Consider the following 25,431-nt stretch of genomic DNA (forward strand, 5'->3'; position numbering starts at 1 on the left):
TCTCTATAACATGCTTAGATAGCTACCAGGACACATGGAGAAGTCCCCTATGGGGGGCATCCATTTAGGGTCTAGGCATACCAAGAATTTCTCTTAAAAAAAAAGAAAAAGAAAAAAAAAGGATCTCTAGATGGGACAATTTTTCCAGGAACTGCAGAGAGTTATCGTTTTTTTTTAATAAACATTTTTAGGGTTGTTTTTTATGGCTACACAAAAAAATAAATACATAAATAGCCATGTATGTCCAGGCTTAGATGTGGCTTAATTTTATTTAATTTTATTTATTACAGTTACTTATATAGCGCTATCAATTTTTTTTTTTTTACATTTTTCCTATCTTCTCCTGAGGACGCTTCCTGCTGTAGGGTGACAACTCTACTGTAGCTTAGAGGAGTAATGTTGTCACCCTAGCAAGGGAGTCTGTTAGGTCTATATAAGCCCCCCTCCATGGCAAAGAGGAGGTGTTTTGTAGCCAACTGAGATAACTGTCAGCTGACCACAAGATTTTTAGCTTTCTAAAAAAAAAAATGCTTTTTTTTTTTTTTTGCATTTGTTGGACAGATATAAAAAAAATATTTAAACTGAATATTTAACAGGGATCGAATCCTAGAAATGTATTGTTAGAGTTTACATGCCCTTTCAAAAAATGTATGAGACCTAAAAGATCTCTAACCTGATGAGAAAAGGAATGGTCAGAGGTGGCCCTAGGTGTGCAGGGGGTTAATGACATGTGAGGACACTTTGCTGGATTGTGGCACAGCATGGGGAGGGGGCAGAGCACACAGCCCTGTGAATGGCCAAGCCAGGCAGTGCAGGAGTTAAAGGGCCTTCTATTTCCGGGTTTGCTCATTGCTCAGGGCTTGGAGAGGGAGGGAGAGAAGAGAGAGAGAGGAGAGGGAGAGAGAGGAGCATCCCCCCATGCACTCTCCTTGCTACACACACAGCAAGAACTGAGCATCTTCCTCCAGGAAGCCAGGAGAGGGTTTGCACCATGACTGTGTGACACAGACAGAGGAGACCCTCCTGCACTGATCAATCACCCACAGGGGGTGCCTAGGCTCCAAGGCTGCTGTTTTGGGGGTCTGCCTTGCACACCCCACCCACTGCTCCCTCTGATCATCAGTCATCTGGATTTTGACAGATCCCCCCCCAACCTTGATGGACAAGCAGAGAAGAGAGCGGCTCTGAGAGAGGAGGAAGGGGGGTCTGTGTCTCTCCATGCTCCCACCTTATCCCCCAGCCCTGTGGACCCCTCTAGCCAGGAGCTGCCGCTGCTAGCACCCCTCACCTTCTTCCATTGTCTGCAGCCAAAAGGACAATCACAGGCGGATTGCACTCGGAATGGCACAAAGGGTAGGTCCTCCATTGTCACCGGGGCGGACGGGCAGCTGCTGCACTACACTTTTCAGGGGCTTTTAGGCCGGGGAGAGGCGCCGGGCACCGGAGAGGAGGAGGGGGGAGCCGTGACTACACCGGACCCGGCATCTGATTTACTGCGGGCGGGGACATCGGGGGGCTGCGCTGGAGTCGGGGCTCAGCGAGCAAATGGAACTCCTCTATATACAATCTATAGGAGATGGAACTCTTGTATAAACAATATATGGGAGATGGAACTCTTCTATACAATCTATAGGAGATGGAACTCATATATATATACAATCTATAGGAGCTAGAACTCGTCTATACAATCTATAGGAGATGGAATTCTTCTATATACAATCTGTAGGAGATGGAACTCTTCTATAAAATGTATAGGAGATGGAACTCTTCTATACAATCTATGGGAGATGGAACTCTTCTATACAATATATAGGGGATGGAACTCTTCTATATACAATCTATAGGGGATGGAACTCTTCTATATACAATCTATAGGAGATGGAACTCTTCTATATACAATCTATAGGAGATGGAACTCTTCTATACAATTTATAGGAGATGGAACTCTTCTACATAGTATATAGTATATATAACGCTCCATACATTGTATTTGTATAACCCTATACATTGTATATAATTTGGGACTCTTCTGTACAATGTATATAATATGGAACTCTTATTACAGTATTTATAGTCTTCTATATAATCTATATTATACATAACTCTCCCTACATTGTATATAATATGGAACTTAATTGCATATAAATTCTTCAGATAATGTGTGTATCTCATACATTACATAGAATATATAACTCTTCATACATTGTATACAATATATAACTTCATCCTCTACATATTATGTAAATCTTAATGCAATATATATTATATGCAACTTTTCTATACATTGTATAGCATATTTAACTCATCAAGCACTGTATGTAATATATAACTTTTCAATACGTTGTATAATATACCTCTCCATACACTGTATATAATATGCATCACTCCCAATCATTGTAAAATATATAACTCTTTATAGATTGCATATAACTCTCCCATACTGTGTATAATATATAACTCTCCCATACACTGTATATTATATAACTCTTCATACAATTTATAATATGTAGCTCTTCCACATATTACTAATGCAACTCTTCTATACATTGTATAGAATATGTAACTCTTTCCTACATTGTACCTATGGAGCTTCTTTACACATAAGTAACTTCCCATACTTTGTATACTATATAATCCATCCATACACTGTATAGGACTCTCCACACATTGTATAGAATATAGAACTCTCCATACATTGTATAGAATAGAAATCTCTCCATACATTGTATAGAATATAGTACTCTCCATACATTGTCCTTCCATACATTGTATAGAATATAGTACTCTCCATACATTGTATAGAATATAAATCTCTCCATACATTATATAATAATATAATATATAACCCTTGCACACACTGTATGGAATATACAACTTTCCATATATTGTATAGAATATAAAACTCCATACATTGTATAAAATATACAACTCTCCATAGTTACATTGTATAGTATATACAACTCTCCATAGATTGTATAGAATATGCAACTCTTTATACATTGTGTAGAATATAGAATCCTTCCAAACATTGTATAAAATATAGAACTTTCCATACACTGTATGGAATATAGAAATCTCCATACATTGTACACAATATATAACTCTACATACATTGTATAGAATATAGAACTCTTCATATATTGTATAGAATATATAACCTTTCCATACATTGTATAGAATATAGAACTCCCCTACATTGTATAATATATAACCCTTCCATACATTGTATATAGAACTCTCCATATATTATATAGAACTTTCCATTCATAGAATATAGTTCTCTCTATACATTGTATAGCATATATAACCTTTCCATACATTGTATAGAATATACAACTCCCCTACATTGTATAATATATAACCCCTCTATACATTGTATATAGAACTCTCCATACATAGATTATAGTTCTCTCTATACATTGTATAGAATATAGAACTCCCCTACATTTTATAGAATAGGTAAGGATCCACAGATCATTTATTCACTTTGCTCAGATGATAATCCTTGTTGATGGGATTTTGGATTGTTTATAAACTGGAAATATATTGCAAAACAAAAAACAAACAATATTTAATTTCTCCATTCAGATCTCACTTAATACAAAGCCAAATCACAGCCAGTGTTTTCCCAAACTTTCCCGAACACCCCATGGTGCCCGATAGATCCCCAGTGATGGATCCCATCCGATGTGCAGTGTGGGGTTCTATTGAGATCTCCCGCAGATCGCACGATCCCCTCCGGGCCAGTCTTCGGGAAACTTTCCTCTGCAGAGAGCGGAGCCTCGATCAGAAAGTTTCCCTCCCCGAGCTGTCCTGTGCCGGCTCCGTACACCCATCACCAGCAGCACTCTCCTACCTACCGCCATCACCCTCTATGCAAATCTCACCCAGATCCTAATTAGTTCTGTGCAAATTAACACTGGAATGTCAGGCTCATTAAATGTGTGAATTTACACTGAGATGTCTGCTGCTGTTTACTAAACTTCCCCCAGTGGAGCTGCAGAGGGGAAAATCTCCATCAACTGCTTTCTGGTGACAGTTTTCTGTCTGATCCAAATATACAGGCAGCTGGGGAGCAGGGAGCAAGATTTACCATGGCCAACATGGGGACATGGGGGACAGGGATAGTAGATGAATAGTACCATTGTTATGTCCTGGAAATGCAAAGGGTACAAGCCAGGGAGCTGTGATTGTAAAAGATATATATATGTGTGTGTGTGTATTGTATATACAAATATATCTATATATGTGTGCTGTGTGTGTGTGTATGTATAATATATATATTGTGTGTGTACTGTATACACAAAAAAAAGAAAAAAATATGTTTCTATAGCTATACATGTATGTGTGTATATAAATATATATTTATGTATAATCATGTATATAATGTGTGTGTATATATATATATATATATATATATATATATATATATATATATAATATATATTGTATTATGTAGCTATCTATTTTAAAGCATACAGCATAGGGTCATGCATGGTTTCCTTTAAGCTCTGGTTGAGTGTAAATTTGCATTTAAGTATCATGTGATTTAAAAAAAAATATTATATATAAAATATATAAATCATGTCCCTAACATGAGTGTGTAGTAGCTAGAGATGTGTTGTAAAGCACACAGCACAGGGTACTGCATGGCTTTTTTCAAGCCCTGTTTGAGTGTAAGTTGGTGTTTATATCACAAAACTCCAGGGCAGAAATTCACACAGTTCTTGAAACTTCTTGAAATCTCCAGGGCCGGTTAGAGGAAAATGTAAACGCTGAGAAGTTTGGCAGAATGGGAAACTCGCGAGAGATTTGCATTTTAAAAAACTTTTCTTTACAGTTGACTGATTCCTGTCTGGAAGTTGGGAGTGAAGCGTGGGGAGAGCGAATGTAACGCTTAAAAATTACAGAAATATGGAGCTTTAGGGTGAAAAAACATTTTACAAGGGGTCAGGGGATCGTGTAAAATAACAATTTGGAAGATTGATCTAAAAATTTAAAAATTTAAATAAAAGTTTAGTTAAATGGACGTAGTGTTTAATGCAGTGTTCTAGAAAGGCAGTGATTTTACTGGTGCAGTTTGTAGATGAGTAGATGATTTTGCAAAGGGTGTATGGATGTTAAAAAAAAAAAAAAGTGTATGGTTTAATAAATAAAAATAAGTTTGCAATCTATCTTCATAATAACAGAAACTTGGGTTGCTACAGTTAATAAGAAGAGAAATGCAAAAATGCTTCTAATTTGAAGGCTATTTAGGGAAACATTTTAATGTAACCATTTTAGAAAAAAATAAAACTAAAAGGCAAACTTCCCCTAAATATTGCTCTTTTTAAAATTTTGTTCTGATTTTAGGTGTATCCTGTAAAGGTTCAAAGGGGTAATAGGAGTTCTAAAACTTACATTGGTGTCAGTAGCTGAAAAATACTTTTTTTTCTCCAAGCTATGTCTAGGGCATTGTGGCTAGATTTTTTTTTATCTGTTTATTTTTTGTATATATGGTGTTATTATGCCGTATAGGTGTGCGTGTGTTTTCATGTATGCATTTATGTGTCTGCTGTAATGTATACTCCTCCATCTGCATGTAAAATGCTGTTTATAAATCTGTGATATACTGTAGGAATGTGTGTGTGTGTATATATATATATATATATATATATATATATATATATATATATATATATATATATATATATATATATATATATATATATATATATATATATATATATATATATATATATATATACACACACATATCCCAATAAAAATCTGTAAAAGAGTATAGATTTATGAGCAGGCCATTATATATTTATGTTTTGCCCTAGGTATTATTGTAGAGGTAACATTTATGTGTATTACATAGAATATAGATGATGCATGTGTTAAAGTGCAGATTGCACACTAATTTGCTCATGGTATAATAGCCTAGAATAAATAGTTATGGGTTCAAGGCTTAGCATGTATTATTTATATGGCGTAACAGCACACGCCATATAGCAATAATGTACGTTGTGTTTTGAGGGGCTGAAGACATTTTAGCAGTACAAGTTTTCTTTAAGAGCAGATGGAGTAACAATACAGTTCCTGCATTGATGAGTGCTAATGGGCATTTCTGGGTGCATTATTGCCTTCATGGAAAGTTACAGATGTTCATTTGAAATGTGGTGTGCTCACATCTAACTTTTTTTTTTTTTTTTTTTTTTTTTCTTGGTTCTGTGGTTGCAGTACGACGACATGGTGCATTACCCAGGGTTAGATGGCATCCCTTTGGCCGGCTTTGGGGATGCACACACAGGAAGAGCCATGCAGCACCATGGTCTCAGCCAGAACTCACCCTATGGGCCTGTGGGGGCGGCTCACCGGGTCCCAATGCCCCCTGGTATGGGCAGCAATGACGGCCTGAAGAGGGAGAAGGATGAGATTTATGGGTAAGAGAATTCTGCTTTCCTCCATGGGTTTGCTCCCTGTTTTATACTAGTGTTGACCTTTTAGCGGTTTACAATGCACTGCGCTGTGTACAGATCTGAGAGGGCCTGGGCTGCACTTTATATACACAGTTTATGGCTGAACAACTATGGCAGCTGTGCCGATACACAGACACACAGATCTACACCATAGAAACCTGTTTATAAAAATATTTAAGGGCTCGGATCGTTGTATATAAACACATGTCTGTATTGGGAGCAAGCCATTTAAAGGTCACTTTTGGCCTTACTAAGCCCAGATTTTTGTTGGAATTTGTGCTTGCTTTACCTTTCTGTATTGCAGCCAAATACATCCCATGTCAGCGTAAACAGTGAGACTAAGCAACAGTTTTTTGGGTTTTTTAAAATTATTTTATATTCTGTATTTCTGTAATTAATAAACCAACCAATCGTTCATTTGTTAGCTCTCATCCTTCATCCTTGAGCGCATTTTGCTCCAGTTCTTTCCATGTATGTTGCTTGTACATTACTGTAGCACGCTGACTTAGGAGGCTTGTATTGAGTTTAGCATCAAGCTTCTTGGTTGGATTGTACACTTGTGGTATGTCTATGTACCAGGTCAACAAGCGGATTATTGGCAAAATGTATTGCAATATTTCCAGGTTTATAATCCTGTATTGTATTTATGGAATATTTACAGCCTGTAGGTAAATAGATTTCTTCACGTTGCTGGAAAGAGCATAGAGCTAGAATGTGTATCCTATGTAACATTCACTCGTGTTCCCAATTTAAAAAGGGATTTAATCTGGAGAAAGAGCTGACAGTTATTTTTCTGGGTTGAGGCCAATATTTGTGTTTGCTAAACAGCAGCATAGTTCAAGATGTGGGACTATATACTGTGTCTTCTGTTATAGGCTTATTTGGAAAAAAAAGCTATATGTTTTTTTGGTATATAACTAGTCATTTAGGTTATATACAACAGTGCAGACAGATAGCTATGACAATAAATAAAAGTGTGCTTTTTTTTTTTTTTAGTTTCTTATACTCAGATTAATAAAAGATGCCTTCTCATTGGCTGGAATGTGTTATTAGCCCTAAAATAAGCCAGTTTGCTTGTTTGCAGGTGTTCCAATTCTTATAGTCTATAACACTAATATAAAGCAAGATCTCAAGATATTGTTAAATCCTCTGTGACAGATATATGATATATAATGTCATATTATTGTATCAGCTGTACCAATTTGTGTTTTTTTTTTTTTTTAAATTGTGGCTTATTTTTATAATACGCCTAGTCCAAGAATTAGAAATTGCAACTGTATTGTGCCCCACAGACTTGAAAAAATAATTTCCCGTCTTATTATAATATTCTGATTAAATGATTGAAAAAAAAGAAGGCCCTTTTTTTTGGAGTGCGTGCATTAAACAGAGGCTGAGATTTGTCTCGTTAAACCAGTGTTAAGAGTCCAAGTGTAATACAATACCACCCACAGCCTGTCTATAAATATACAGACACGTGTGTGTACATCTAAAAATACATACGCCTTTATAATCTGCTAGTATATAATGTATGCAAACATCTTCATCTGTCCGTGATACCTGTCCACAGTGTTGCTGAATAAAATGGATCTCAGTATACAAATGTGTGTATCTCTATATGTCCACAGATGGCATATATACGTTTTATATAAATAGAAAGCCCACTTCTGATGTGGCTGCGGTTGTGTAGAGGAAGTAATGTTTGCGTTGCGTTTGCCGATAAGTCTGGCTGATGAATGGCTTCGCATACGGCCTACTCAGCGCTCGGAGGCGTGTTATAAATTTCCGTAGACTGCAAGCTCTCGGAACCACAGCTGGATGACCGAGGTCTTTAAAGCTTGGGGATGTGTGTAAATTTTTTTTTTTTTTTTTTTTTTATTATTGAAAGTGAGAGATTTTATTTCTCAGTGTGTAACTGTAACACTGTCTCCCCCCTACAGACACCCCCTCTTTCCCCTACTGGCGCTGGTGTTTGAGAAGTGCGAACTGGCGACGTGTTCACCGCGGGATAATTCCGGCTCCTTCCCAGGGGGGGACGTGTGCTCATCAGACTCCTTCAACGAAGATATTGCCGTATTTGCTAAGCAGGTGAGTGTGGGCAGGGCTAAATAACAAACAAACAAAAAAAAAAACCCAGCTGATGGTTTGTTGGATGTGGTGTGTTTTTATCCAGAATGTGATCAGGAAAAGATGGATTCAATTAACACAAAAGAGGAAAGGTCACTTAGAAGTCTAGAATGTTGACGTTAGATAAAGAACAGTTGGCCTGACTTGTAATTGACATCTCTGGATGGTGGGAGGGTCTTCGACCCCATACATTTTCAGCAGCCAATGAGGACTGCGGGTTGGGCTCTTGAACTTTTGCTTGGCCTACCTAAACACCAAAACCACAGCATCTTTTTTTTTTTTTTTTTTTATTTGCATTCTCAATGTGGTTTTGGTTAAACTATAACAGCACAAGTAGCCAACTTTTATCATAACCAGTCTGATTCTTCTGGGACTACAAGCCTCAGCATGGCCTGTCAGTTTGGTTCAGAGGCATGGTTTTTGGTGCTACTGATTTGTCTTCTCTGTAATGCTGCTGAAAAGACAGGACTTTGCGGTTGCATAAAGACTATGGGGGAGATTTACTAAAACTGGAGCAGATATACTGCTGATGAAAAAACAGGACTTAGCTTTGCAGTTGCATAAAGACTATGGGGGAGATTTAATAAAACTGGAGCAGATATACTGCTGATGAAAAAACAGGACTTAGCTTTGCAGTTGCATGGAGTCTATGGGGGGAGATTTACTAAAACGGGAGCATTCAGAATCTGGTGCACTTGTGCATAGTAGCCAATCAGCTTCTAACGTCATCTTTGACAATAAAACCTGGAAGCTGATTGGTTTCTATGCAGAGCTGCACCAGATTTTGCATGCTCTGATTTTAGTAAATCATCACCTATGCCTGCTCTAATTTATAGAGTTATTTATTATAGATAAATCTATAGTTATATATAGATATATCTATATATAGATATATATATATCTATGTATAGTGCTGACAATTTACCTACGTATATTACACATTCACATCAGAGCCCCTGCTCTCAAGGAGCTTGCAATCTATCATTCCCTATCTCACCGGCATATTTACACATGCATCCATTTCTATATCTATGCTATTTTAATCTGTTAAAATATGCCAAGTCAAAGCTATCTACCTGTGTTGGCTTTTTATTTCCGCATCCGCTGTTTAAAATAAATAGTATTCCATAGTAGTGCTTTGGGCCTGCAGTAGGACCTGGGGCCTGTCTCAGAAAAATATGCTGCTTCAGTGCGTTCTGGACAATGAAACAGCCATTACACACAGTTCATTTCCACCCAGCAGTGAGCCCTCCTTCTTCAAAATTCTCTAAACTGTAACCTTACGTTAGAAGAACGTCTGCAGCTCACTAAAAGGAAAAAAAAAAAAAAAAACATTACGTTGTGTAAGTTTACTTCACTAACCCCCCCCCCCCCCAACTTTTATTCTACTACAGTCAAGGAGCGTATACTCAGGGTTCTACTCACAAGACCTCTTGCACACTACTGTTTAAAAATGCATTGATTTAAGGCATACAGGCGTTTTTTATATTGATGTTCAATGTGCCTGTACACAGAGGCGCACAAAGATGTGCTGTGTATAGATCAGTTTAAAAAAATACAGAAGCATTAAAATGACATCACAGGTATGACAGTAACATTATGGGCAAGGACATTGGGGGTTATTTACTAAAGGCAAATCCACTTTGCACTACAAGTGCAAAGTGCACTTGGAAATTGCACTTGGAAGTGCAGTCGCTGTAAATCTGAGGGGTAGATCTGAAATGAGGGGAAGCTCTGCTGATTTTATTATCCAATCATGTGCAAGCTAAAATGCTGCTTTTTATTTTCCTTGCATGTCCCCCTCAGATCTACAGTGACTGCACTTCCAAGTGCACTTTCAAATGCACTTTGAAATTGTAGTGCAAAGTGGATTTGCCTTTCGTGCATAACCCCCAATGTTCCTGTCTCAGTAAAGATACCAAGGAGTGCAGCAATATTCTGGATTAGTGCATGTTACTGAATCTCACGGACGAGCCGTGCAGCACCCTTGGTTTCAGTTCACAACATGTGAGAGTCGGTCACTCACCTAGAGCGGCATTGCTTTGGCTAAAAAAATACAGGAATCTGCATTGTTAGTCAGTATTTTTACATGAATACGCACACTATATGGGCATATGCCACACTCCCTTGAATAAAATTAAGCGAATAGAATTTTTTACGGGTGCGCAAACATACGCGCAAGTACTATACAGCCCATCCTCGTGTTTTTTGATGCCAGGAAAGTCTGATGTTCATACAGCATTACAGTGCGCAAGCATTAGGCTCCATGCACACTGGGCTTAAAAGCAAACGCCTGTTCCTTTGGCAGAAAAAAAAATGCTCATATACAGTGTCTTTTGTAAATAGTTTAGGCGAGTTTAGGAGCGTTTAGTGTTTTTTTTCTGCCAGAAAGAAACCAGAAACGCAAACCAGAAGGTTTTTTTTTTTGTCCTGCCTCTAAACGTTGAGCTCAAAATATGCCTGTAATCGTCCTAATGTGCGCATTGGATAACATTGAGCGGTTTCTACAGGCAAAACGCAAAACTCCTATAGAAGCAGCGATTTTTAAGCCGGTGTGCATGGAGCCTTATACAGGATTTATAAAGCACCAGCAATTAGAACAGTGTTTTATGACAATACAGTTACAATGCAAGATGATTAGGAGCACCCTGCTCTTGAGAGCTTACAATCTAATGTTGTTATGGGGAGGGCGCGTTTGAAGGAGATATCTGATCACCCTCTCTTTCAGAAGCAAATCTCTAAAGCAGCAAGCATTGCTAAATGAACACTGTTAAACTATTCAGTGTAGTTGGTTGGCTGCACTGCATATGTGCACCGGCAATGTAATTAAAAGTGTGAGTTTAATGACTAATAATGAAGTATAGTGTCAGTACATCCTGGGAGGCTGTTAAAGAGATGCAAGCACCTTACCCCTTTTAAAACCTTGGCATAGTGATCAGGATCTTGACACCCCAGGTCTCTGTTTTTCTAGATTTTGATATTTTCACTGCACATTGTTATCTAAAATCATATCTTTTTCTTTTGTGAGTTTTATTTTTAAAATGCACTGGTTGCCATGTGTGATCTATACACAAAACAACCTATATGTTTAAAGCAAAGCAGCCAATGGAATCACTCGAATGAACCCCATCTGGCCAATGATTTAGCAGCCCAATACAGTGAATCGGTCATTTAGGGTCATTTAGGGTTGGCCTAGGGGTCAATAATGAGTGTTTTTGACTTTACTCAAGAAAGTCTAGCTCAGCCTTTGTCAGCCTTTTTAACATGGAAAAACCCTTGAAATAACATTCCAAGCTCAGGGAACCCCTGTTAATAATTACTATATCTACAGCTCACGGTATATTAGTGTGATGGTCATTGGGAAGAATGCAGCTTACACTTGTAGTCATTTGGGAAGAATGCTGCTCACACTTGTAGTCATTGGGAAGAATCCCCCCTTACAGATATCTTTAAAAATCATTGGTGTCAGTGGTTACTCACCTGAGAGACAGAGATTGCCCAATGCTCAAGGAACCCCCTAACAACCTCTGGAAGAACCCTGGTTGAGAAAGTTTAAGACAGCCCACATAAGGCCAACAATAGAGACAACTGAGGTTGATTTACTAAAACTGTAAATTGCTAAATCTGGTGCAGTTGTGCATAGTAGCCAATCAACTTCTAACTTGTTCAATTAAAGTGTTACTAAACCCACAACCGTAAAATCAGTGTGTATATGCAGTAAAGTATGCTTCTTACACTCACTGTGGAACCTAAGGGGTTAATCCTCTGCATTGTGTAAAAAGCCTGCTTGATCCTGTCTTCTCTGATCCTTCCCCTCTTTTACTGTCCACAATCTATCTCCTGATAGTACAAAGCCTTTGGAGTCACTCTGCACGTGCTCAGATTGTGTGTATTGCTAAAGAGTTTTTTTTTTTCCTTTGGGAGGGTGCATGTGATCAGCACAAGGCCAATCAGCGCTATCCAGACAGAAAGTCAGGGACCATTCAGCCTCATAGGACAGTCAGAGGAGAATGAACACTCCTCCTACGAGCTTTAACCAGTGCTCAGCCGGACACTGATAGAAGTCACAAGACTGCCATATACTGCTGATGAGAGAAGGTATTTAGCAGTTTATATTTACTAAAATAATTGCATTTCCATATTCTGTGTACTGTGGGAGACCAGATATAGTGAATTCCGGGTCCTGGGTTTAGTAACACTTTAAGCTTTGACAAATAAACCTGGAAACTGATTGGTTTCCATGCAGAGCTGTACCAGATTTTGCACGTTCCAGTTTTAGTAAATCAACCCCAACTGTGTCCAGAGAATTATATAAGGAATTCAAATGATTCTGGCTCTGGGGTTTGAGCTGAAAACAGCAGGTTTTCTGACATACAAATTTGGTGTTTCTCTTTAAAGTTTAAATCTGGGTTCATTAAAAAAAAAATTTTTGTTGAGCGTAAAATAAATGCTATGGGGGAAAGAAAAATCAATGGAGAAACACTTAAAACACACGATCACTCTTTCTCCTTACAACAAATGTCTCTTTCTGAAGTTGGGCGATAGGAAAAATCCCAATATCTCCTCGTTGATGTTTTATGGATGGGGAAAGCGAGAGGGTTTAGGATATTAAAGGAGAGCTGCTGACGTGAGGCCACAGAGGAGCCTCCTCTAGGGGATGCGCAAGGCAAGAAGATCAACCATTTAATAGATTATTGGAGAATAAAATGCAAAGTTTATCTGGAGGAGAACTGGAGGGGGATGCACGTGGTGTCAGCGGGACGGAGAGCTTCTCTCTTTGATGGTAACGCACTGTGTTTCTGTTTTATGTCTCCAGGTCAGAACGGAAAAACCTCTCTTCTCTTCCAATCCAGAGCTGGACAACCTGGTAAGACTTGTGTGAGAGAAGAACCTGGAATTTCTCATTGTCAGATTGTATGGCGTATGCATTTTTCAACTGTGCTGCCCATTAACACCTTTCAGATTGCTCCGTTTATTTTCCAATCTACCCTGCAAGGATTTGATTGGCTGTTACAGGCCAGGTGACTGTAAAGACACAAGTAGGACCCTTACATGAATGGCCACCCTTGTATAACTGTACATCATGTAATCTTTCCATTTCAAATATTACTTCTTGTGAGTGCATTTTTTTTTTTTTTTTTTTTTTAAGGGAAACGTCTCAGGTGTTTGGTGAAAAAAGTTTGGATATAGTTGGTGGGAAGTTATGGGTGAATTACAGATACACAATATTGTATAGTTATATATGTTTTGTTTGATCAGCGACCAGGTAGATCTTTAAAAGCAACCAGTAGCTCTTCAGTTTTGTTTGAATTATATAATGTAATTGTTACATAAGCCATTTAAATTAAAAAAATATATATATATTCCATATCAACCTTCCATGGGCCATGTTTTTCTAAAAATGTGGGGAAAATCACATTTCCCTTTTTTTGCAACCATGGTAGAAGTAGATAGATAGAAATTTCTAAAGATTCTAGTTCCCCTGCTTTTACATTTGTCTCACCACGTTCCCCAGGAGCCTGTGCAGAGCTTGAGTTCAAATTTCAGACATCCCCAGCAAGCTGCTGTACTAGGAACTTCCGGTTCAGTGAGAAATTGGAAAAAAAAAGTGCTGTACATTTGAAAGCATGCTGGGCACTTTTTTTTTTTTTTTTTTATACTAAGGCTAGCTATACAGGGGTCAAAAATCAATTGATTCTGCCAACCAGAAATCTCCATTGTATTGTATTTAGGCAGCCCCGGTATTTTTTTCTTAATCTGGGAGTTAAATTCGCAACCTGGAAAGTTTTTCTTCTTAATGAAATTAAAGTTTCATTTTAAACAAAGAGAGAAATAGCTCTTTAGAGCACCAAGGATTTAGGATATAAGCTTGAGATATGAGCATCCCAATTTACGTCTACATTACTAGCAGGTCCTCATAGCGACCCCCCCCCCCTGTTCTGGTAGACCTGCAGACAGTGCCCTTTGCCTTTTCAATATATTTGCCCTAGCTGCTGGGCATCACAGACCTTGACCATGAGGTCTGCAGTTGTTTTCGATAAGCCAGTGGTAATCACAACATAGCTTCCAACTGTCCCTGATTTTAAGGGACTGTCCCTGATTTGGAGCAATGTCCCTCTGTCCCTCTTTCCTCCTCATTTGTCCCTCATTTTGGTCTGATCTATATAGTTGTATGTAAAATGCACTTTTTACCTTTCAAAAAGTGTTTCCCAGGTGCTAAACCTTTCATCCAATTTCTAAATTGCTGCATTTGTAATTTGGGAACTTGTAAATTTTAAAAGCCAGTATAAAGGAATAGTAGTGGTAAAAAAAAAGCCCTAGTGGATTTAATTAACTTTTTTTGGTTAATTCTCCTTCAAGGGGGTGTGGCAGGGGGCGTGTCCTATGCCTACATACGTTTGCTGGTAGGTGTCCCTCATTCCCATCTCAAAATGTTGGGAGGTATGATCACAATGAGGTTGATTTACTAGAGGCGAACAGGCTGTTCACTTTGCAGGGGAATTTTCCCTTAGCTTAGTGAAGGCGGTAAAGCTCTACTGACCATCATCCAATCATGTGCAAGAAAAAAAAAACCTTTTATTCCTTGTATGTAATTGGATATTCTTTGAAAAGGGAATTATCAACGCATTCACTAAGCTAAGAGAAAATTCCCTTGCAGCGTGAACAGCCTATTTGCCTCACTCAATGTCTCACCCCAACCCCAAAACCAATGTCTCAACCCCTAAAGTACTAATACTGCCAATGAGAATTCCTCTCTTAATTGTTCTCCTTATGATAATCTGGTTTTCTGAGTTTCACTCATGCATTGGTTTATTCATTAATTATTGTGATTGTAAGCTCTTAGAACACTTAGCAAGCCATGGTTTGGATGGATTGGGGCTACAAGACAGTTACTGTGCATCCAATAAGCCCCATGGATTCTACAGAAGTGTGTACACATTAGTTGGGCTTGCTCAAAGTGAATATATTTCCAAAGTACATTAAAAACGCACTTAATCACAATTAAAGAATGTCTTAACATGCTCTTTATGCCTTGTCATGTTGAGAGTGTTGATCATACAGTATGCATGGAGTACCTTGTTCAATATGTTGATGATGTGTAACCTTTGTTGGTACTCCAGTTGGAGCCCTACTCTTTTGTATTGATACGTCTGTAATGTATTTTAATATTTCTAATAAAAATCTTTATGAAAAAAAAAAAACGCACTTAAAGTATAGCTAAAGCCAAAACATTTTTTTTTAGTTTTCGATAGAGTGGAGATGGGTTAGAACATCTATCAGTTTTATTGCTGTCTGTGTCCCTGTCTACCATTATCATTTAAAATGAAATTAAAAGAAAATCCCAAATTTTGGGTTGTCCCCAGAAAAGTAATAGAGGGAAAATCTTCCAACGGTGACACTAGTTCTGGTGACCTGGGGGTCCCCAAGGAAATTTCCTTAATTTGCAGGGATTTCCTTTCACTTCCTGTCTGGCTATGGGACAGGAAGTGAAGGAAAATCTCAGCAATGGGACACAGATAGCAAAAAAAAAAAAAATCTGACGAGTTATAACCCTCCCTTATTCTATCCAAGATGAAAAAAAAAAAAGCTTTGCCTCTAGTTCTACTTTAACTACAATACACTTAGGGGATTATTTACTAAAGGCAAATCCACTTTGCACTACAAGTGCAAAATACAAGTGCAAACTGCACTTGAAATTGCACTGACATTGCACTTGGAAGTGCAGTTGCTGAAAATCTGAGGGGTAGATCTGAAATTAGGGGAAGCTCTGCTGATTTTATCATCCAATCATGTGCAAACTAAAATGCTGTTTTTTATTCTCCTTGCATGTCCCCCTCGGATCTACAGTGACTTTACTTCCAAGTGCACTTCCAGTGCAATTTCAAGTGCACTTTGCACTTGTAGTTTGCACTTGTAGTGCAAAGTGGATTTGCCTTTAGTAAATAACCCCCACTGTGTATATTGGGCTTTAATTAGAAGTGATATACTATATTGTTCTGCAGCATTACTTTCTTAAATTACTTAAGTGTAAGATACGATTGACAGCTCTGCTTCTCTCTCTTTTTATTTGCAGATGATACAGGCGATCCAGGTTTTACGATTTCACTTGTTAGAGCTGGAAAAGGTAAGATAAAAAAAAGAAATCTCAGCCTTTTTTGGGGGGGCTCCGAGTTGTTACAGTTCAGCTGTTCGGTCTCAAGTGAGCAGAAAGTGATTTGGTGAATTCAGTGATGTGCATGCTGATCTGGGGAGGGGGGGGGGGGGGGGGCAGTGTGAAGAGGTGCTGAGCTAAGGTTTGTACCCTCTAGTACTGTAACTAGGACAAGCTGAACAATTATTTCCACATAGACACAGAACACTACAGCCCTCAAGACACAGTAGCTCCCTCTGAGTTTTCAGCTGAGGAGAGGAAGACATGTCATATGCTTGACTCAGGATAGCTGCTGTAAGAACCAGCAGCCAGGGAGTTTAGCAGTGGCCAGGCTGTTACACACTGGTGAGCATGTAGCTTTTGAGGAACTACAAGTCACAGCATGCCTTACTAGCCTGAGGTGGGACCTGCAATTCCAGAAGGAGACTAAGGTAGGCCATAGAAGGTGCAAATTTCTTTCCTGCAACCACGGGTTGCAGGAAAGAAATTTGCACAATTCCCCCATCAACACAGACAGTGCTAACAGGGCAAACCCTCCTGCCGAGACATTGTCTTCTCTCTGTGAAGGCCTTCGCAGGGGGGGTGGGCAAGCCTCCCCCGCCGGGAGTTCATACTGATTATTGCTAGCGGCTATAGTAGCCTCTAGCGATAGTCACAAGTAAATCCGGCAGGCTAGTTGTACCCAAGCTGACGGATCGATCAACTTGGTACATTCAGTCTGCTCATACGCGGTTCGAATCTCGTCAGAAGCCAGCCAAGATTTGAACGTCTCTGGCCGGCCTAATGGGCGGAATACATGGTTAGAAAATTGGCCGATCGCTCGACAGTCGACCAACGAAACAGCGTTCTTTGGTTGAAATCGTTGCCAACATTAACCCATCGAAAACATTTTTTAAAAGAGCAATTGATTTAATATGTAGTGTTGAGGTTTCACGCACACGTGGAAGTGATGTAGTGCGTGTGACCTTGTAGCTTTCCGCTCATGCGTGCTAATGTTCGAGAGATTTTTTTTTTACTGACGACCGTCACACCAACAAATAGAATATCGTTCCTTGTCAAATGATAGGACACAATTTTTTCCATTTTTTCAATCAAACTTTTTCGTTCACAATATTGATATTCGGTATTACTTGTTGGGCATCAACGAGTAGAAAATCGGCCGATCGTTAGCAGAACGGAAATTTTCGGCCGATATTCTTATTGTGTATTCCTGCTATAAGTTTGGCCATACATGTGTCCCTGTCCACCTCAATTGATTCCGCCATTTTAGCTAAACTGCATGCATAGAGAAGTCTCCCTTGCCAGCTTTTGTTATCTGACAGCCACAGCACCTGTGGCTGCATCAATACCCGAACAGTGGCTGTATCTAATAGGATGCAATCACGGTTCAGCTGACCATTTTAAATTGTTTGTTGTTGACTTTTGGCGCTGACAGAACCACCCAGGGCTTAAATTTCAGCCAATTTAGTGGAAATTGGGCCTAAATTGAAGCCCAATATAGCCAGCTTGCATTGCAAAACAACACACCTGTGTGTAAAGTCTCAGGTGAAAGCTCCTACTCTGACTACTGAGCTGCATACTACTTGAAGGTAACTTATTGGTAAAGTTTTAAAGTCTCCAAAGAGGAATTGGACCCGGGAGTCAGAACAAATGCTTCCTGTCCTAAGGCTCGATTCACACCTATGCAGTTTTAGTGCTTTTTGAATTTTGCAGATTTGCACTAGAGTCCATTTAACATGGTTTCCTATGGAACACGATCTGTAGTCCAAATCTGCAAAAAAAAGCAAAAAGCACAAAAAATGCATAGGTGTGAATCCAGCCTAACTGATGTTTTGCTTTGAGACAGGTGATTTTCAAATCCTATGCAGTCTGATTTAGGCTGTGACAACTTGGAACCTGTCAGGTGTGAAGGGACAGGCTCCATGGATCTCTTATTGATCCTTTTTTTGTACAGGGTGAGTCAGGGCAAGTTATATGAGCATGCTTGTTCCAGGTCATTCCCTGAGTAGTGAAGGATAGAGATGACGGCCCTGGAGCATGCACCGTCACAAACATATCAGCAGTGATAGTTCCCCTATTTCTCTCCAGACAGGTTCACTTTAACAGACGGAGAAGGGGCAGATTGATAAAAGATCTTGTGACCCACACAGATGTGTATTAAGTGAATTTTACAGTTCTAAGCTCCGCCTTCTTTAACACGCTGTTGGGGCTAGTGAAACCACTGCATCAATACACTATACATAGTAGGTAAGCGTAGTAAGGTGTATTACTTGTAATTCCTACATTTGCTGCACAATAATCTACCCAACAACATAGAGGATTCTCGGAAATGAACCTGGTCTGTAGCCATGGCTCTTCACTGACATGTACAGCAGCTTTGGACACACATCAGTGACCATGTGAAACGTGTCTATACTGAGCTGCCTTTATTATTATTTATTTCAGGTACTTATATAGCGCCGTCAATTTACGCAGCACTTTACATATACATTGTACATTCACATCAGTCCCTACCCTCAAGAAGCTTACAATCTAAGGTCCCTAACTCACATTCATACATATACTAGGGGACAATTTAGACAGGATCCAATTAACCTACCAGCATGTCTTTAGAGTGTGGGAGGAAACCGGAGTACCCGGAGGAAATACATACAGTGAGAACATGCAAACTCCAGGCAGGTAGTTTACAGTAATGACCTAATGCTTTAAAGGCATAGTCCAGCCTTTACAAAAATAGAAATAATGCACCCACTATAATAAAAGTAAAAACGTACATTTATTTTTTTTTCATGGAAGCCTGCAGAGTAATGCAACTGTGATCAGTGCATTGTGGGTGCAAGGCACATGTTTCTGCATTGTTTATATCCCATCAGCAGGCATGTACAGAGGTAAAGCCATAGATCAGGGATATGCAATTAGCGGACCTCCAGCTGTTGCAAAACTACAAGTCCCATCATGCCTCTGGGTGTCATGCTTGTGGCTGTCAGTCTTGCTATGCCTCATAGGACTTGTAGTTCTGCAACAGCTGGAGGTCCACTAATTGCATATCCCTGCCATAGATGGATCAAATCTCGGCCGGTTCAGCAGGAACAGGTGAAGATGCGATCCATCAATGGGCAAGCTGGTTGTACTGAAGTCAATTCATTGATCGACTTCAGTACAACCAGACTGTCTGATTTTTTGCATGTGATCACTGCCGGCGGCTACAGCCATTAGCATTTGATCATTGTGTTCTGCCAGCAAAGAAGGTTTCCTGGCAGCAGAACACAATAGAGCTGTGGGGGGTGGGGGGGTGGGGGGTTGATTCCCCCATCAACACTGACTGTGCTGATGGGAAAATCAAGCAATTTTCTTTCCTTCCACCCATGCTGGAAGGAAAGAAATTTGTATAATGTATGGCTTGCTTAATTAAGGACCTACAGTTATGGGCCTGGAGGTAATCATTGGACTACAAGTGCAAAGTGCACTTGAAATTGCATTGAAAGTGCACTTGGAAGTGCAGTCACTGTAGATCTGAGGGGGACATTCAAGGAAAAAAAAAAAAAAAGCATTTTAGCTTGCACATGATGGGATAATAAAATCAGCAGAGCTTCCCCTCATTTCAGATCTACCCCTCACATTTACAGCAACTGCACTTCCAAGTGCACTTTCAGTGCACTTTGCACTTGTAGTTTGCACTTGTAGTGCAAAGTGGATTTGCCTTCCGTAAATAACCCCCAATGTCCCGCATTTCTGCAAAAAGCATGAAAAAACACATTGGTGTGAATGGAGCCTAAAACCTGAAAGCTAATTGGCTACTATGCACAGCTGCACCAGATTTGGTGTGCACCGTTTTTTGGTAAATCTCCTGCATATTCATCCTTTTACCTAATATTGCAGCCAACATAGAAAAAAAGTCTGTAAGGCTTAGTCTGTAAGGCTTAATAGTAAAAAAGTCTGTAAGGCTTAATAGTAAAAAAGTCTGTCACATAAATGTCTCACTATTTCAGATTTTGTATTAACATGGATACATATACATAGTTGTGAATGTTATTTGTATATCCTATAACACAAGATTTATAATCCTTTTTTTTGGGTGTAGTGACCCTTTAGTTAATTAAATAGGAAGACGATAAGCTGAGCTGATCTTGCCCTCTAGATTGTAAGCTCTCTTGGTTAGAACATTGTAGCACCTGCTAGATCTTGCTGTTTCAGTGTATATTGTGAGGGCTGTACATAAACACATTAAGGTCCGTTGGATATTTAGGTCAACTGCTACGCAGCGCATGTAGTTTTCTGTCTATTTTACACGGATGGATGCGAGGTGCAGTAATGAGCTGTGCATGTAAAGATGAGGAGGCATACCAAGGCGTGCTCTGCATGCCCGCAGGCAAGAAAAGGTTAATTGTACAGTCAGGAGAAAAAAAGGGGCTCCCCCTGCCTCCTCCCATATGGAGAATCCCATCAGGCTGTAGAAGAGCACTGCTGGCACATACCACTTTGAGAGGCAGGGGAGGGGGCAGAGATGAAAGGCACCACTTCAGAACTGCCCCTCTGGTTTGATAAGCTAATGAGCTCATTAAAGGATACAAGAGGCGCTGCTGGTTTGTAACCAGATAATCCTCTTGTTAATGTGGTAATTAACCCTTTGATTCCCTTCACTGGCCTGCTGGGAATCGGGGAGGATTAAAGAAGGGGCCTGGGGGTTGTAGAGGTGGGAGGTAAGAGCTGTGTGTTATAACTGAATAAAGATTGCCCTCTCTGTGTTCACCTTATGCCTAGGTTACCGACCGCCAGGGGGGCGATAATTGGGTGGCTTTTTCAGTCTACAGAATGTATGGTCAAACTGTATATCTCTCCGGGTTTTTAAGAACCACAAGACCCAGCATGCCTATTTAGCCTGTGAATGGCAAGACATGGTTGGGCTTTAAAGGCTTGGTTTGGCTTTAAAGGCTTATGCATACTTGGCTGTAAAAAGGCTTTTACAGGCATTTGGCATTTTGTTTCTGCCTGTAAAGGCACCTGTATGTTCGTTTCCATGCACATGTCCATGCAGTGTCCAGTTGTATTAGAAGAGGAGCGTGTACAGACTGGAAAAAAAACATCACTAGCGAGTTCAGGAGAGGAAAAAAAACCTTCACATGTCTAAACGCATCTAAAATCACCTAAACGCTAGACGCTTTTAGCTCTTGAGCGTTCATTCAATCCAATGGCCAGAATAAATTAATATTGGCCAATACTGGCCAATAGAATCTATGAACACTCAAATGCTTGAATGTGTGTCGAATACGTGGCTTTGGGCAGGTTTTTTAAGCTGCTTTTTTTTTTCATGCCAGTAATAAAAGGCATTCAGAGGAGAAAGTCAAACGCTCAGTATGCATGAACCCTTATGCCGCGTACACACAACCGGACTTTCCGGCAGAAAAGGTCCGACGGAATCATTCCGTCGGACATTCTGATCGTGTGTGGGCTTCATCGGACCTTTTCTTTCGAAAATTCTAACCGACCTAGACGGACTCAATTGCTATCGAGAAAACCGTTCATCTGTATGCTAGTCCGATGGACCGAAAACGACGCAAGGGCAGCTATTGGCTACTGGCTATTGAACGTCCTTTATCTAGTCCCGTCGTACGACATTGCATTCTAAACAATCACACTTTGGTGTGATCGTGTGTTGGCAAGTCCATTTCAGTGGAACTCCATCGGAACTCTGTCGAAAAGACCGTCAGAGTCTACTCTGATGGAAAGTTCGCTCGTGTGGATGCGGCATAAGGTTCTCAGATTCACCGTATTTCAGTTTTGGCTGGCCATCAGTTGGTTGAAACACCCGCTGGCTTCTTATATCTCTCAGAAATACACTTGCATTAGTTTGTGGATTTCCTTGCTTTCCCAAAAGGCTGAAAATTCCCTATTTGTTCATTCTACATTGGGAGGCAGAACACCATTGTTGGCTTTGTACTGGCCATGGCGGTTTGGAGGATCTGGGAATTCTGGTGAGGACATCTCACCACTGGTGTCTCATGGAGACGCCAAAGAAACCGAGACATGGATCAACTTGACAGCCCTATAAACCTATTTTAAGCATGTTAATCAGTTAAGGAAAAGCAAGTAAAGCCAGCCATAAATGGGGCAAAGTTCTTTCCTGCAACCACGGGTTGCAGGAAAGAAATTTGTTTGATTCCCCCAGTAACGCAGATAGTGCTGATGCAGGAATCACTCCTGCCAGGCCATTGTCTTCTCCCAGCAGGGGAAGCCATCTCCGCCGGGAGAAGACAGTGATTATCGCTAGCTGCATTAGCAGCTACTAGCGATAATCGCAAGAAAATCTGGCAGGCTGGTTGTACCCAAGCTGATCGATCGATCAACTTGGTACGTTCAGCCTGCCCATTAACAGTTCGAATACCGGCCGGTTCAGCAGGTTCGAATCGTGTATGGCCGGGCTTACTCATTTAGTAGCATTCCAAGAATACAGTAGTTCCTGTATATCCCTCCTAGATTGTAAGCTTTAACAAGCAGGACCCTCTGATTCCTTCTGTATTGTATTGTACTGGACTTTCTGCCCTCATGTTGTAAAGCGCTGTGCAAACTGTTAGTGCTATTTAAATCCTGTATAATAATAATAATAATAATATATATCTACAGTAGATAGAAAGGTATTTTTTCTGGAGCAACACATAACTATTATGTCCCTTGCAGGTTCATGATTTGTGTGATAACTTCTGTCATCGATACATTACCTGTTTGAAAGGCAAGATGCCCATCGACTTGGTGATAGACGACCGTGATGGCTCCTCCAAATCAGACTTGGAAGATTTCACAGGATCCTGTACGAGTCTATCGGATCAGGTAGGGACGTGTATCAAGGTGCTTTACTACCCTCTAAGGTCACAACATGCAAACCTACGTCTGCGATTTCCGCCATTTTGTTCCCTAATGTAAACGGCTTCCCCCAAGATTTTGCAAAACTCCAAAGATCTCGCCATTTACAGATAAAGTCTCCCTGGAAAAAAATCAAAATAAATCTCTTCTTTTACAGATGAGAAGATTTGAGAACAAAAGATCAGGGGCTTTTTGGAGAGGGAAAAGTCCACTTTAAGACCCTTTTCACACTGGAGGCGTTTTTCAGGCGCTTTAGAGCTAAAAATAGCGCCTGAAAGATGCCTCATCTGCAGTCCCAGTGTGAAAGCCCAAATGCTTTCACACTGGGGTGCTGTGCTGGCAGGACTTAAAAAAAAATCCTGCAAGCAGCTTCTTTGAGGCGCTTTGGGAGCTGTGTATACACTGCTCTTAAAGCGCCCCTGCCCATTGAAATCAATGGGCAGCGCCGCCAAAGCGCCATGGCAGCGACACTTTGCGGGCGGTTTTAACACTTTATTTTTTGTAAAAGCACCCCCTCGCTAGTGGCTGAATAGCGCCACTATAACAATGGTAAAGCGCCGCTAAAACTAGCGGCGCTTTACCTCTGACGCCCCCACGCTGTCAGTGTGAAAGGGGTCTCAAGAATAAGTTTACCTTTAGTGTCATGTTACAAGTTATATTCATGTTAAGTGTGTAACATGTAACATTTTACTGAATCATCTGCCACCACCCCGACCTGATCCCCCATTGTGACAGCGGGCAGGGGATCATCTCTCTGCACCCGCTGTCACAATTCAAAAACAGCACGGCTGTGCGGAGCTCCGCCCATGAGGCCAAGTCTTGCATTCACAGAATTCTGGTAGTTCATTGATCTTCCTGCAACTCAGTCTCTGCTGCCCATATCAGAGGTACAGGCAAACAGCTTTGCTGGCAGTCTGCGGGAGCCTGGCATTGCACCCGCAATCTGCTGATCGCTGGTGCAATGCTTTACAGACTCTTAAGGGAAAAAAATGCACATTTTTTTTAAACTGCAAAAAAAGTGCATTTATTTATTTTATTTTTTTAAAGGTGAACTTTAATAGACAAACTATCATCACTAAAGTTTTAGAATTTTAAAATGGATTCCTCTTAGCAGAAGTGATCTAAAATAGCCAAACTGTGCAACCCTGATGTAATTTCAGAATCACTCCGTGGAAGTCATATATGTAGTTTAGTGTTCATGGATTTAACTACCAGGAATATGTATTCATTTTAGTTCCTCTGTGAGGCTTCTCCTCCTCCGCATGTCACAACTGAACAGGGCTGATTTAAGAAAAAACGCGGTAACGTAGCATTGTTCTGTTGGCCTGGTGTATTGGATTGATTGGATCATTTGCAGCAAGTTGTGTATTTAGTCATTTTAAGAGAACATAAATTTAAAACAATATTCCCCTTAATAAAAAGATCCCAGTTCTTTAACGTGACACTAAATAATATCTCTATACAACAAAAATAATATACATCCTCTACCTAAAGCGTTTGTTACCCCAACATTTCATATTCCTGATATGTATTGCTTCCTTTATGTGAAATCCCTGGTGTTCCTGCCAGTCCCTCTGCTTTGCTATTAAAAACTGACCACACTAAGCAGCAGAGCCACACCATGGTCAGTTCTCTAGCAATGCTCTCCTGCTCTCCTCCCTTGATCAGACCTGTCCTGACATGCCCCGCCCCCTGCACAGCCATTCACTGGGAAGTTCAGTGTGCTGCTGTTTCTTCTCCCCAGCTCTTAAGCAGCTGAGAACAGAGGGAAGAACAAAGGGAATGTGATCACTTATAAAAAAAGAGGAAAAAATATATTTATCATTTTTTTTA

General features: G+C 40.0%; 1 protein-coding gene across 3 annotated transcripts in view; it reads left to right on the plus strand.

Annotated features, from left to right (window-relative positions):
* The first annotated feature begins 836 nt into the window (after positions 1-836).
* MEIS3 (Meis homeobox 3) overlaps positions 837-25,431 on the plus strand; it is a 68,107-nt gene continuing 43,512 nt past the window's right edge. For 2 of the 3 annotated variants that reach the window (XM_073598701.1, XM_073598702.1), the window contains exons 1-6: positions 838-1,353; positions 6,226-6,428; positions 8,402-8,549; positions 13,405-13,455; positions 16,663-16,713; positions 23,416-23,565. In XM_073598701.1, coding sequence (XP_073454802.1) covers positions 1,342-1,353; positions 6,226-6,428; positions 8,402-8,549; positions 13,405-13,455; positions 16,663-16,713; positions 23,416-23,565 — 615 coding nt within the window. In that variant the 5' untranslated portion in view covers positions 838-1,341. Of the gene's footprint in view, positions 1,354-6,225; positions 6,429-8,401; positions 8,550-13,404; positions 13,456-16,662; positions 16,714-23,415; positions 23,566-25,431 lie in introns of all 3 variants that reach the window. The other variant, XM_073598699.1, reaches the window with a different exon arrangement.

This window comes from Aquarana catesbeiana, linkage group LG09 (assembly GCF_042186555.1).
Source record: "Aquarana catesbeiana isolate 2022-GZ linkage group LG09, ASM4218655v1, whole genome shotgun sequence".
Classification (NCBI taxonomy): Eukaryota; Metazoa; Chordata; class Amphibia; order Anura; family Ranidae; genus Aquarana; species Aquarana catesbeiana.